The 13,658-nt window shown below is 40.7% G+C and overlaps 1 protein-coding gene across 1 annotated transcript; it reads right to left on the bottom strand.

Annotated features, from left to right (window-relative positions):
- Positions 1–237: 237 nt before the first annotated feature.
- Positions 238–12,331, bottom strand: PROB1 (proline rich basic protein 1; the record flags this gene model as incomplete). Its single annotated transcript, XM_081943869.1, has 2 exons — positions 238–3,601; positions 7,238–12,331. One exon carries the CDS (start codon positions 12,329–12,331, stop codon positions 7,955–7,957), a length of 4,377 nt encoding a protein of 1,458 aa, XP_081799995.1. The 3' UTR covers positions 238–3,601; positions 7,238–7,954.
- Positions 12,332–13,658: the final 1,327 nt, after the last annotated feature.

Raw genomic sequence — 13,658 nt, 5'->3', positions numbered from 1 at the left:
ACGCAAGCGCATGCTGCACGCATGTGTGCGCATGCATGTGGGGGACACCGGGCCCTGTTGCACCGTACCGGTTGCACTGGGATCCGGAACCCAGCATACAGTGGGCATCAAGCACACGCCTATGAGCAAACCAGCAGTAGTGCCTGCTGGAACCCGCCCCTGGATATGTTCCACAAGGCTGATAAGTAAATATATAACACCTCTGGCAGTACCTCTTTACCTATATAAAGTCTTTATTATTAAATTACAATATTCATTTCAGCTTTCATATATTATACCTAGTTACATACCTTGTGCATTTTTTAAAATTTCATGGCTATTATTAAGGATAAATAGTACATTGTAGAAACTTAAGAAATATTATAAACATTGCATGATGTCAGTAATTTCTCTTTACACATCACAGATAGAAGGACACCCTTCCAGACACTGAGCTTGTTCAAGTATATCCCAGTACTGTAAAACAACCATCGGGTGTTTAAGAAGAACAGTTTTTTCATTAGAAATTATCATTAAAAGCCCTCCAAGCCAAACATATACAGTAAATGCTACAAAACGATGATCTCTTACATTCACTCCATCAGATACAGACTTTATCCAAAAACTAACTTAAAAGCTCTGTTTGAGTCATAATCATTAAAAAGTACTTTGCACCACAAACCAAGTATTAATATAAAATTTAAAAAGAAAGCACAAACAAGAATCGTGTATGACATATGAGATTGACAGACATAATATCTTATGATATTATATGCTTTTGTGGATCAGTGTCCAACTGAGATGCATCAAGTGGATCTTCTTTTGGCAAATATATGGTGCAGATTGGTCTCAAAGATTGTGAGAAAGAAGTCTAGCAGTTTACATGCTGCAAAAGATAACCTTCTGTACGGATATTCACCTGCTCTTCAAAGTAATCTATTTTGTTTTTTTGCTGCAGGCATGCGGACAAATCCTGTTCCCGATATCCTTTCATGCCTGGCTGCCAATATAAGGTAATGTGGCATATGAAATATGAGGGTGTTGTTGTATGTCTGGCTGTGGGGCTTACATAGGGAGACTCCTGTGTGCTGATAGGGTTTGCTTAAAACTCTCTTTCCTAGCCTTTTGCAAAATATTGCTCCTAAAACACATAGGGTTCTAAAATAAGGGGGGGGGGGGATCCAGTGGTGTCTGGGTTCTTGATTAAGGTTGCTCTGTTAAAAATCACCTTTCACATTAAATTAAAAATAGAACTTTTCAGGATTTTCGGGATTCGGATGTTTTATTTGCAATACTGATTCTCTCTGGTTCTCACTCTCTTCCCCCCTTTCTTCTATATATTACCTTCCCTTAACTCTTCCTTTTACAGAAAGGCTCCAAAGGCACAACAAGCAATCCTAACCCTTTGCTCCTGTGTGGTGGGAAAGCAGACCATGTCTTTCATCATCTTGATTGATGGCCAAAAATGAATGCTCATATAGCTCGTCCTCTACCTTCCTCTTGCAGAATTTGTAAGCCATAGTTCATAGTGATGGTTGTTCTACATGGAATGCTTATTGTCAAATAACTCTAAGCAGCTCCTGCTTGGTACCTGCTAGATCAGTGTCATTCAGACTTGCTAACTTTAGAATATGTCGAGTTCAACTCCCAGAATTCTCCAGCCAGAAATCGTGCCAAGAAAACTGGAAGGACTAAACCAGACCAGAAGACAATAAAGAGAGAGGGAGGGAGGGAGGGAGGGAGGGAGAGAGAAAGAGAGAGATGGACGTGTAAACTCATTAATTTAAAACTGAGCATTTGAAGTTAGCATTACTGCACAAGTCTTGGGCTAGTATTATCATGGGAATACAAGTAGTCCTTGACTTACAATAAAAACTGAGTCCAAAATTTCTGTTGCTAAGCAAAGCAGTTGTTAAGTGATTTATGCCCCATTTTACAACTTTTTAGTAACATGGTTATTAAGTGAATCTGGCTTCCCCATTCACTTTGCTTGTCAGAAGGTTGCAAAAGGTGATAGCAATAGCAATAGCAATAGCACTTGCTATTGAATATACTGCTTCATTGTCCTTTACAGCCCTCTCTAAGCAGTTTATAAAATCAGCATTTGATTCCACAATCTGGGTGCTCATTTTACCGACTCAGAAGGATGGAAGGCTGAGTCAACCTCAAGCCCACCTCGAACCTGTCAGGATTGAATTCCAGGCACTGGGCAGAGTTAGACTTCAATACTGCATTCTAACCATTGCACCATTCTGGCTCTGATCACATGACCCCAGGACACTGCAATGTCATAAATACATGCCAATTGTCAAGCATATAAATTTTAATCGCGACAGGGATTCTGCAACAGTCATTAGTGCGAGAAATGATCATAAGTCACTTTTTCTGTGCTGTTGCAACTTTGAACGATTACTAGACGAATGGTTTTAAATCGAGGACTACCTGTATAGCAGGAGGGGTGTCATCCCACTCTGTTGATAAATCTATATTCCTGTCTGTAAGTTTCAAAAATTATTCTGTAACTTTTCCTTTTTTCCCATTTGAGATACTTTTGTGGGGCAAAGAAAAAATGTGGAAGAAAGAGTAGAAAAACATACAACTGGCTAACAACCTTTAGGCCTTTCATCTAAACTGCTCCATTATCCTTACTTGTAATCCATGTTCAATGGATTCCCTAACCCATCTTCTTCCTTATCCAAATTAACTTTCAATTTTGTTTTCAACCTGCATTTGTGGGGTTTTTTTAACATCAGAAAAAGAAAGTCAGTTCAGCAACAAAGAATAGTGAATTACATACTTCCAGAAGTTTAGGTTAGACCTAAGCAGGAGACACGACTCATCTAGATTAGAATCTTTATCACAGACGAGAACGAAGCTTCACGCACAACAGAGCAAGGAATTGCAAAAAAGTCAATGCACTTTGAAGTGGGAGTTGAAGTCCTCCAGGCTAAAAGTTGCCAAGGTTGGAGACCACTGATTTAGATGGTTGAGATGAAGAAGCCTAGACTTTGGAACTTCATTGTCAAAGTCTCCAACCTCTTTGCACTTCAAAGTGAAACCTGGCAGGTTACTTGATGTCTAAGGGAAGTGGCTGTGATATGATTACATAAAAGCTGTTGTTCCTGCCTCACTAAAGCCAATTCAATTGTGCAAATATTGATTAAAATATGTACTCAGACATGTCAAATGAACCAGAGGTAGCGATGGACCCGAATTTCAGTTGCTTCGAGAATCCTCTTATTTATAAACTATAGTTTTCTCTCTTCAAACAAGACCAAAACAAATGTCTTCCTCTTGGTTTAGAATGTAGAAAAAAAAGATTCACTATTATATTGGACCAGAGCAAATAGTTAATTAATGTAACCTAGCAACAAATTATGCTACAAGCAATAGCTATCATCAATTTTTTACAAGTACACGAACATTTGAAAACTGAGATGTAAGCTTGCTTCAGGACAGCTGAACAAGATCAAACTCTGACATATTACTTGTACTGACTTGCTTGTGACAACCAGATACCAAAGATATTCTCTCTCATTTCAGAAGTAGCTTAATGTTACAAATTACTGCGCAGAAGAAAATTTCCCTTTCCAGCAGTGACGTGATCCTTGGGTAGCCTGATCTGCTCAGAAACAGATAGAAAGGAGAGAGAAAAATAGAGATTGATAGTTAATAAGGGAAAGACTTCGGGTTTGCAGCTAACTAGGAACACATTCATACCACAGTGTTTCCACCAATTGGGAACAAAAAAATTTCTTCATTTCTCCTAATCTGAAATGCAGAGAACAGCATGAACAAATCACTGCAATCCTTCAATCCTTTCCAACCAGTAGGAAAGTAGAACCCCTCCCTCCCCACTACTTTTGCTGGAGCAGCAAAAAAAAAATCTTGCATTCTCCACATTATTCTAAAAAGATGTCAAATAAATTGCCAGTGCTCATCCCAGCATGTACTGTGTGCAATTTCCTAGGCATCTGCAAAAAGTCCAAAAAAACCCAAGCTTGTAGCTAGGTTTCATTTTACATTAAACTATTGGAATTATTTACCTTCTTCTTTTCAGGACTAACATTTATGATCTTACTTTTCTCTTAATTCCTACCTCTTGCTTCTATCCATTCATAGAATTTATTGCAAATCATATAATATTCTGTATCTTCTTGATCTTTAATTTTAAAGGTTAATCTAACCATTTCAGCACAGTCAAAAATATTTCAAATTACAGCCTCCTCTGTAAAGTAGTTTGCTGTCTGTGATTGTGAAAGAATAGCATGCTGATAGCTGTGCAACCATGTGTTGTTGTTTTCTTAGTAATATTATAGTTGCACCATTACTGTGGTATGAGGTTGACTGGTTTGAAGTTCAGTGTGTTGTGCAAACACAACCAACAAATGCTCATGACCTTGAACTAATCTAACAGAGACACTGCTCTGAATGAAATTATCGGATTTCTTGAATCACTTTGCCAGCTTAGTGGATTCCAGATCAAGGCCTGTGGTCAAGGATGGTAGGAGTTCGAGATGCACATCTTAGACACCAAGCTTGGAGAAATCTGGTCAGAATAGTTTGCATAACTATGCAAAACATCACATTCCCAAGTATTTCTGCTTGTTGTCCCTTTAGAAGTTCCAAAGCAGTGGCACAGGCTGGGCCTCCCTCCTTGAGTTGCCAGTTGGCAGAAAAACTAAAAGAAAACAAAATGTCCTGTGTCTTAGTTCCCGTCAGTCAATTGATGGGCAAAAACTGGCAGGATCCTCATAGTGCAGAGAGGGAACATTAATCCCTTTCTGTGTTCAGTAAACAGGACACACAACTTTCCACATCAACTCTCAGTTCAGAATAAGATTAAACCACCGCCTGATTTTGTTTTGGCAAAACAGGTGGTATGAAATTCCTGCTAGGGTTTGCTGATCATATTTTATAGCATTCATGCAAAGATATGCAAACAGAGACAAAAGTCATATTTTCAGCCATTTTTTTTCTTTTTCTAGCAAAAGGAAAAGTCAGTGGGGCATAGAAAAATGTATGAATAGATAAATAGAAAATCATGTTATCTAGATCACTTATGTACAAAATAGAATATAGCTAATAAGAGCCTCATCTAGAAGTTTTCCTTAGAATTGGAGAAAGCTGCCTCTTAAAGACTAGGCTGGGAAAAATCTTACAAGTTGCAAGCAGGCAAAAGAAGAAAGCAGTTTAACTAAAAAATAAGAAGTTATACCTTTGTGACATACATTAATAGAGAAACTCTTGAGTACTTGGATGGCTACAATGAGGTCCATACCCAATGCTAAGCCATACAACACCCATTTATACATACATACATACATACATACATACATACATACATACATACATACATACATTTAAAAAAATTTAGATGTTGTATGAGTCCTTATATTATGGTTTGTAAATCTGGTTTTATGGCCTAATATGCTGAATGAATGTGTTTGATAAACCATTATTGTGTAGCCATAGCTTATCATGAGGGCATCAACCCATTTTTAGGGTTGATGCCCTTAGAGGTCCAAAGAGGTGCACCTTTTTCAGTACAGCACACTGAGGGAAAGCAACACTGAATGAAATTATATTTTCAAAATTGCAGGGATCAAATATGTTTAAAAACTTTCTAGATCTTATCTAGACAATTGCAGGAAAAATTACATTTTAAGAGTACAAATCAAAAGAAGGAACTAGAGGTGTATTTGTAAATGTTGTGGTTGATTCCCTCCCCTCATCTTCACCTTCAATCTTTTCTTTAATTCTGGCATGACTTTGCTGTCTTTAAAAGCTTTACTCTTTCAGAAACACTGCATATTATTTTCCTTATCAGTGACATGTTTCTGCCCATCATGTAACTTTGCACGTAGCTATACATGTCTATTAAGTGGAAAAGGCAGAATCATCAGCAAAGGCTAAACTAATAAAGATTGTACCATTGTGGAGGTTTTGTGTCTCACATTAGGCGTTAAATGGAAGGGTACAGGCTTGGAAAACCTGAAGAGAAGACCAAAGCAGGAGTAGAGGAATGAGAACCCTTTGAAAAGACACATACTTGGAAAATGCCTTGCAAAATTTCTCTTATTAGAGTGTTGTGATGAGAAAAACTAACCTCATGGAAGTCTGGTCTCTATGTTATTGTGCCAAAAAAGGCTGGGAATTAGAATAACTTAGGAACGAAAGGCAACAAAAAAAAAGGAGACAGTGATTTTATCCCAGAGTCAGTAAATGTGGTTATCATTATCTTCTTACTCTAGTTTGGCATTTTAGCCTTCGATAGAAACCTTAAACTTTAATCTTAAACCTTAAACTGTCTACCGTGGACCTCACCCCATTCCTAAGAGGTCTGTAAAGGGGGCGTGCATACATACATACATTTAATAAGAATGGATCAACGTAAAGAGTGGCAACAACAGATTGACTTTACTTCCACTTTTTATTAACAGCAGTATTTTTTTTCTGTTGAAAGCAACTGGTATTGCTGCTACTGGAAGAGGCTGTCAAGGGAAGAAGAGCTATTTTGTCTTCTCTACTCTACAGGCAGACTAGATGGCCTTTAATCGGAGAGCTATCAGATATAGTCTGAAAACTCGGGATGATCATGAGATTGCAGCAAAGAGGGTTTCATGTGTTTCTTCCCTGACATCTATATTTTTACAGCCCAGAAGCGATAACCTTTCTTTACCTCCTTATTCCCAGGGGTTTGACAACATCTGGTAATCACATAGCAATACGGTCTGTCTCCTGCACATTCATAATGCTGGAGAAATGGAGATATCAACAGCACCTGCCCAAATTCTCTGTCCTACGTAATTATTATAGGAGGAGGCATGTTGCCTGCTTCTGTGCTTGGTTATCCTGTGTTGGGCATCTTTCTCAGATATGAATTCATCATTTGGTTTCATAAGCTACAGTTTTTCTTTTTAATTATGCTAAGGCAAAACCAAATCAGGAAGTGTGAAGCCAGATATTTACTTGCTCTGTTAATCACACATAATTATCAAGCCTTCTTCAACGAACTCTCTCCTGTCCATTGGCGAGGATTAGTCTCCCTTCTGGTACACTAGTATTGGCAGTCGTAACATAGGCCTTCAGCACTAGCCATGAAGAAGCTTCAAGTATCGTGATGCCATCATAAGAATGACACAATATCATTTGTGTGATGATATCCTTGCACATATGGTGTCACACATGATACCTTTTGCCATCTCCTCACAAATACCCCCCCTCTTTTAAAAACCATTTCTATTGTGCTACTCACCAAGGCTGAAGTCACAAGATTTGTCCCTCTCGTACAGAGCTCTGGCAAAGATGAAGCTCAGGGGTTGATCCAAGCCTTCTCTCAGGTTGTCCAACCTCACGTGGTCTTCGGTTCTCATAACAAAGCTTTACTAATTTACCGAACTCTAATGGCAAAAGTGGAATACCGGTAAGAAACAAGGGTGTTTGTAAGTATTGGTGATTTGTCCCTAATATTCATAAAACCTGACTGAATGAACATTTCATTTCTACAGAAGAGTCAAAGGTTGTGAACAACTGGATTCCTCAGGAGCAGGATCAGCCTTAGAATACTGAACTTTATAACATACTTCCAGATACAAACTGAGAACTGTAAATGAAAACCTTTTAGGCTGATCCTGGTCCTTCCATTGGAAAAGCCTCCCAAAAGCCTCATTGGGTTCCGTTAGCACCAGAATGTGGTGTATTATTGACGGATGTTTGCATAAAAATACATTTATCAAGGAAGTGAAGGTATGTTCAATGAGGCATGGTTTCTCATTACCTCTCAAATCCTTCAGAACCCAACAAATTCATGAACTGAACAAAAGGCAACCAACTTTCCTGCCAGGTCCTTTTCCAAGATCCGGGCAAAGAGGTTTGGCTTGACATTTATGAGAAGGAGAAGAAAAAGAAGGAGGATCTGAAAAGAAACAACAACCCAGTTTTTTGCAGAAGTGTTTGTTTGTTTCATAGCATGTCACATCCTAGGCAAAGGACCAGAACTTGTAGATGGAGAATATAAAACTTGGCTAGGATTAGGACTCGAATTCATCCCAGTGGGAATATAATATAAACTTTCCATATAGTTGCCATCAGGAACTGAAGGGGCTTCATGCTTTGCAAAATGGTTAAAACCATCACTAAAGTTTGCATTTTCTTGAACAGGCGGTTGGTCTTGGAGATCCAGAGGGCCAGGTGGTGCAGGTGGAGGGGGAAAACCCGGACATCCAGAATAGGTCATGTAAGGTTGCCCATAACTTCCTGGATTCATGACCATTGATGGAAAAGGCGGTTGGTAAAGTCCACTATGTGACGGCAGAGGAGCTGGTGGTATTAACACTTCAATGTATTGCCCTGTCTCTGGGTCATAAAGCATCTTCAACTGAGGTTGTCTTGGGGATTCTACATAATAGCATTTTCCACTCTCGGGGTCAACCAACATTTTTCGGTGTGCCTGTAGAGGAGCAGCAAAATGTCTTGTTGGGCTTGGAGCACTTTTACCCAAAGGTGATACTCTTTCATTTCTTCTTGGGAAACTGGGGGACTCTTCATGTCTTAAGGGGAGTTGCCCAAGGCATGGGGCACTGTATAACACATTATCGGAGGGAGTTTTCTTCTCCATTTGTCTTGATGGGAAAAATTCATTGCTCATTTTATTTCCAGGTAGGTCCACTTCTGGCTGGAAAGAAACGTTGGAGGTGAATGAAGTGTTATCCAGGTGCAAAGCTGGCGACTGCTTAGGGTCTGTCTCAGATGGATGTGTTTTCACAGGAATAGTTAAGTAATTTGTGTTGTCAGCTTGGGTGGTAGAAAAATACTGTTCATTTGTTGCCTGGTGGCTGTTATTAAAATAATCACATCCAGAGTTGTGGATCTTTTCACCAGATGTTTTTGGGGTAAACATTGAATTCGACACAAGCTTGATTCCCTCCATATACTCTCTTGCTGTTAATGGATTATCTGAAATTATACTTTCTGAATGTATTCTGTGGTGGCCATCTAAGGGTTTTCTGTCTTCCAATGCTGTTGTTTCATATATTCTATCAACATATTGATTATGTGCCGGAGTTTGCATCTGCAAATTTGGAGTATTTATGACTGGAGCTCGGGTTGCTTGTGGGTACCTATAGTTTTCACAGGATGGCATAGATTCAGAAAATATATTTTCTTCTTTTGAAAGGACAGAATAAACTTTACCGTCTTTGGGACCCACTGTAAGGGTCTCACAGGATCGATGTTTCTCATGTGGCAGTTCAGCTTCTTGCACTTTGCAAGAGTCCAGCATGCGACTTTTAGTTGAACGATTATTCTCTCTCATTGAGATTTCCTGGACATAAGCCGATGGTGGAATCACAATGATTTCAGACGAAGCGACAGCTTTATTTTCTCTGTGATTAAAGTGAGGCCAGGTTTCTTTGTTCGTCCTATCATCTACTGCAGAATAACCCATACAGGGGAAATAATCAGTTGCTGTTGTGTGTGGCTGCTTGGAGATAGAACTGTTCACGTGAATATTAAGCTGAGATTCTTTCTTGGTGGAAGCAGGTCTGACATTTAATTCACTCCTCTCACAAAGCACTGGTTTCTTTTCAACTGGGGGCTGAAATTTTTTATTTTCGACAGCTAACTTCTTGGACTGAATTGTAGTAATATGCACCCCAGATTCACTTATCGCTGAACATTTGTTTGATGGCATGAGAGGAAAATGGTCCCTGGGCTTCCTTGTACTGGCCTCCTGGAGAGAAAGTATCGACATATCTAAGCCTTCAGGTTGAGCTTGCTTTGTCTTCTGCGCATAACTTCCTTCCGGTACATAGTCTTTCCTACATATTGAAGTGCAGTGTATGAAGAGAGGAGAGATGGTAGCGGATTCCTTTGGAAACCCGGTTAAGCTGTCGCTTTCACTTTTTTCTGCACTAGAACTTTGGTCAGCACGGGAACTTTCTGTGGATTTAAAGCCAAGGTTGTAATTCTCATTCACTATTTTTCTAACATCTCTGGATTGATGTGTCCTTACATTCCCTTTGTCTGGCATGTGAGCAGTTCCCTCGGTGAAAGATGCTTTAGGACAATCGAATCTGCCGGTGTTGTGGAATTTGCCAGAAGCTGGAACAGCGATTGAGGACAGTTTCATGCTCTGAAATGTCGGCAACCTCTTGGTGGCGATATCTCTGTCCCAACACGTGTGCCTAAAGGCATTGGGAACACTGTGCTTATTCTTCATTTGTGGGACGAGTTTCATTTCTTTAGTTTTGGATACGAAGGTGTTCCTAGGGGTATCTTTGGGCACCGCCAGGCTTGAAGGTTTGAAGGGAAAGGTATCTTCTTTTGAATACAGGCCCTTCTTTTGCTGGATAGCTCGCTGCTTCAGATTTGGCCATGGCTTTTGGGACTTTGCAAATTTGGGAACCAGAGGCAAGGTTTTGGGGTCATCTTGCATGGCCTCAAACACGGCTCGGGCTCTCCAATATTCCTGCCTTTCCCCTGAGGCCTGTTTTCTGATGTTGCTCGATTTTAGCACGTTCACCCCACCTTCTGCCGAGACAGGGAGTCTGTCCAATGGAGCATCTTCTTGGTGCTTCATTCTCTCACTCAGCTCATTAAATGTATTCTTCAGCTTGTAAACATTCTCTCTTAGCTGCTTATTAAGCACAACTCCCTTTGTTGGTCTTAAGGCATTTCTTCCGCCCTCACTGGTAGCAAGCGGTTCAGACCGCTCGCTGGTGGTGGAATGGCTCTGCACGTCCTCGGTTGAGAAGCTGCAATCAGATTTGGACAAAGAACTTGACTTGCCTTCGAAGCTATCTCCATGGAGATCAGTACTGATGGAGGAAGGGGCCGAAGAAGGTGAACTGTCCTGGATGGAAGCTTGTTCCATTTTAATCCTTTGCTCATATTGCAATTTTTTAGCTAAGACGTTTTTCACTAGATTGGAAGCAAGCTTGGTTTTGCTATAAGTGTTGCCTAGAGAAGACGCTTTCAGAAACTGTTTATAATTTATCCGAAACTCATCACTAATATTTCTCCCCTTTGCAGACGGATCTTTCCTTGGCTGTGTGAATGACTGCACGGGCGCAGGCTCGCCAGGAGCACAAAAGCCCGTCTCCTTCTTGTCCTTCCGTCTCAACTGGATCTGGCGTTTGGGCACCATTCTCTTTTTAGACAGGCTCTTTTTGCCATCCGCATTCTCTTGTCTGAGATCAATGCACTCAAAGTGTTCCTTCCCCAGGACTCCACTGAGCAGTTCTGTTTCTGGGTCTTTGCCTGGTGGTGGGAATGGCCAGTTTCCTTTGCTGTGGCCAACCACCATTGTTTTCCTTTGATCACTGCACACCGGCCACCTGTTCAGTCCATTACAATCTTCTGGCAAGGAATTGGACAGGCTGGATGACGTCCCATTACTAGAACTATACATATCTAGGTAACTGCCTTGGGGACACGAGAGGCTCTGGAAAGACCCAGCGGTGAGCTTTTCCACTTCGTTATCAGCCTCATCAGAATCACTCAGAACACTTGAATTTTCAACAAAATATCTGGGGCATGCCAATTTGCTACTTACAGGACCATGAGGTCGACTGCCAAGGCTGCTCTTCTTCAGCTTGCGAGCACCGGGCAACATTTCCTTGGATTTATCAGCACTGAGTTGTGCAGGATGATCCAAGTATTTAGATCTGCTGCTGTCTCCTGGCTGCAGCCTTGGTGTGACTAGACCCATTCCACTACTGCATACTGGGTCTGAGCTATTATTAGCTTTGATTGACATCTGAACCTGTTGGCTTTCCTTACCACTGGAACAGAGTTTGTCTCTCCAGTTTTGATCTTTTATAGCACTGGGGAGGTCTGCTTGCAGGCTCTGCACTCTTGCCCCTTGGACTGGCATTGAGCCTCCTAAAGTCTTGCTCTTATTTGGGGGGAAATGAACTTGGATGTCTCCAGAAGTTGCAGAAGAACTATTTCTTTTCCCTTGGTAAGCCTTGCTGAAATCATTCAAAGTCCTGTGGGGTTGTCTGGCCGTAGCTGTGGAGATTCTGCTTTTGCGAGCAAGTTTTGTCTGATCTGCAGAGAGGATCAACATTGCTTGTTCGTATTCCGCGTCACAGTAAGTGCATTGCATGATACGATCCCCTCCAGCTTCTTCCAAGTATTCAATACAGTCTTTAAAGCTCTCGACCTCTTCTGAGCTTGGTGCTGAGCAATAAGAGCTAGAAGTATCGGAAGTGCAATTGCTAGAAACGTGGCCCTCTTCTTTCTCCAGAGTGGAGTGGACTCTGCAGTTGTAGTTGCTAAGCTCTTCTTCATTCGCTCCAAGAGGCTGAGAAGAAAGTGGGCTCTTACTTGACACGGAGGAGAACATTTTTGGTGCTGTGGAGATCATATGAGTCTGTAATGAGACAATAGAAGACTGGATCCTTTTTTCATCCTGGGTGCAGCTGGGACTCTTCCCACTCAACCCTGAGAACTTGATCTCCTAATTGAAGCTCAGGTTCCACCTCCACTCCCCCTGCCTTTAATCCCCTCATGAGAAAAAAGGCCAAATCCATGGTTAGGTCATGTGGCTGTGCAAACCGTGCCGAGAAAATAGAAACACACACACACACACACAAACATATAAACAGTGTGCTATAAAAACAGCATATAAACAAAAATATCAGTGCTACCTCTGATTGCTTGTGTGTGTGGGAGAGAGAGAGAGCGAGAGAGAACACTATCACATGTCACTATGCAATAGCTGGTTTCAAAATGCAACTTACTCTGAAAAGTGAATGCTTTGCAGAATACCTTTTGCCCATAAATATAATGAGTTAACATAAAATTACGGTAACCACCAGAATCTTCAGCTTGCAATCCAATTAAAGAAATGTTAGCCTTTGAATTGTGTTAATTTTATCTACATACAGTTGCATTAAATAGTAGTGAGAAAAAGGGGGAAAGTATCTAGAAAGATGTTGTTGTGGGATTTTTTTTAAAAAAAAACCCTTCTAACTCTGTACTTATATAACTGAAATGTCCATGAATAAGGTCATGAGTCAAGGAATTCTGTTGTACATCATCCACTGTATTAGCAATTCATCCTAAAGAAGAATAGTCTGGCTAGTCTAGTGTAAAGAAGGACTGGGGTGACATAATAGCAATGTTCTAATATTTGAGGGGTTCCCATAAAGAAAATGGGGCCAACTTGTTCTCTAAAGCACCTGAATGCAGGACAAGAAGCAATGAATGGAAATTAACCAAGGAGAGAAGCAACCTAGAACTAAGGAGAAATTTCCTAACATAACAGTTAACAAGTGGAACAAATTGCCTTCAGAGGTTGTGGCTGCTCCAACACTGGATGTTTTTAAGAAGAGATTGGACAACCACTTGTCTGAAATGATATAGGGTCTCCTGCTTGAGCAGTGGGTTGGACTAGATGGTCTCCAAGGTCCCTTCCAACTCTGTTATTCTATTACACCTGAAACCCAGTACATAATTCACTCCACTTTGTCTTCTCCATCTGGTGATTCTTCATGGCAATGAGTTTTCAGAAACTCATTGCCGTTTCTCAACCCTTTCTCCTTCTCCTCCTCAAATCAGCCATTTTTTGCTCAGTTTTGACTCCACCAACAAATCTACACTGCCACTGTTGACTTTAGTCTTATTTCTGAGGGCTCCATGAAATCAACAAGTGCGCCTTCTCTCTCCTG

The sequence above is a fragment of the Natrix helvetica genome (assembly GCF_964273705.1).
Source record: "Natrix helvetica genome assembly, chromosome: 2".
Lineage (NCBI taxonomy): Eukaryota > Metazoa > Chordata > Lepidosauria > Squamata > Natricidae > Natrix > Natrix helvetica.
Note: the sequence above shows the minus strand (reverse complement) of the source record. Positions and strands in the feature narration are given on the sequence as shown.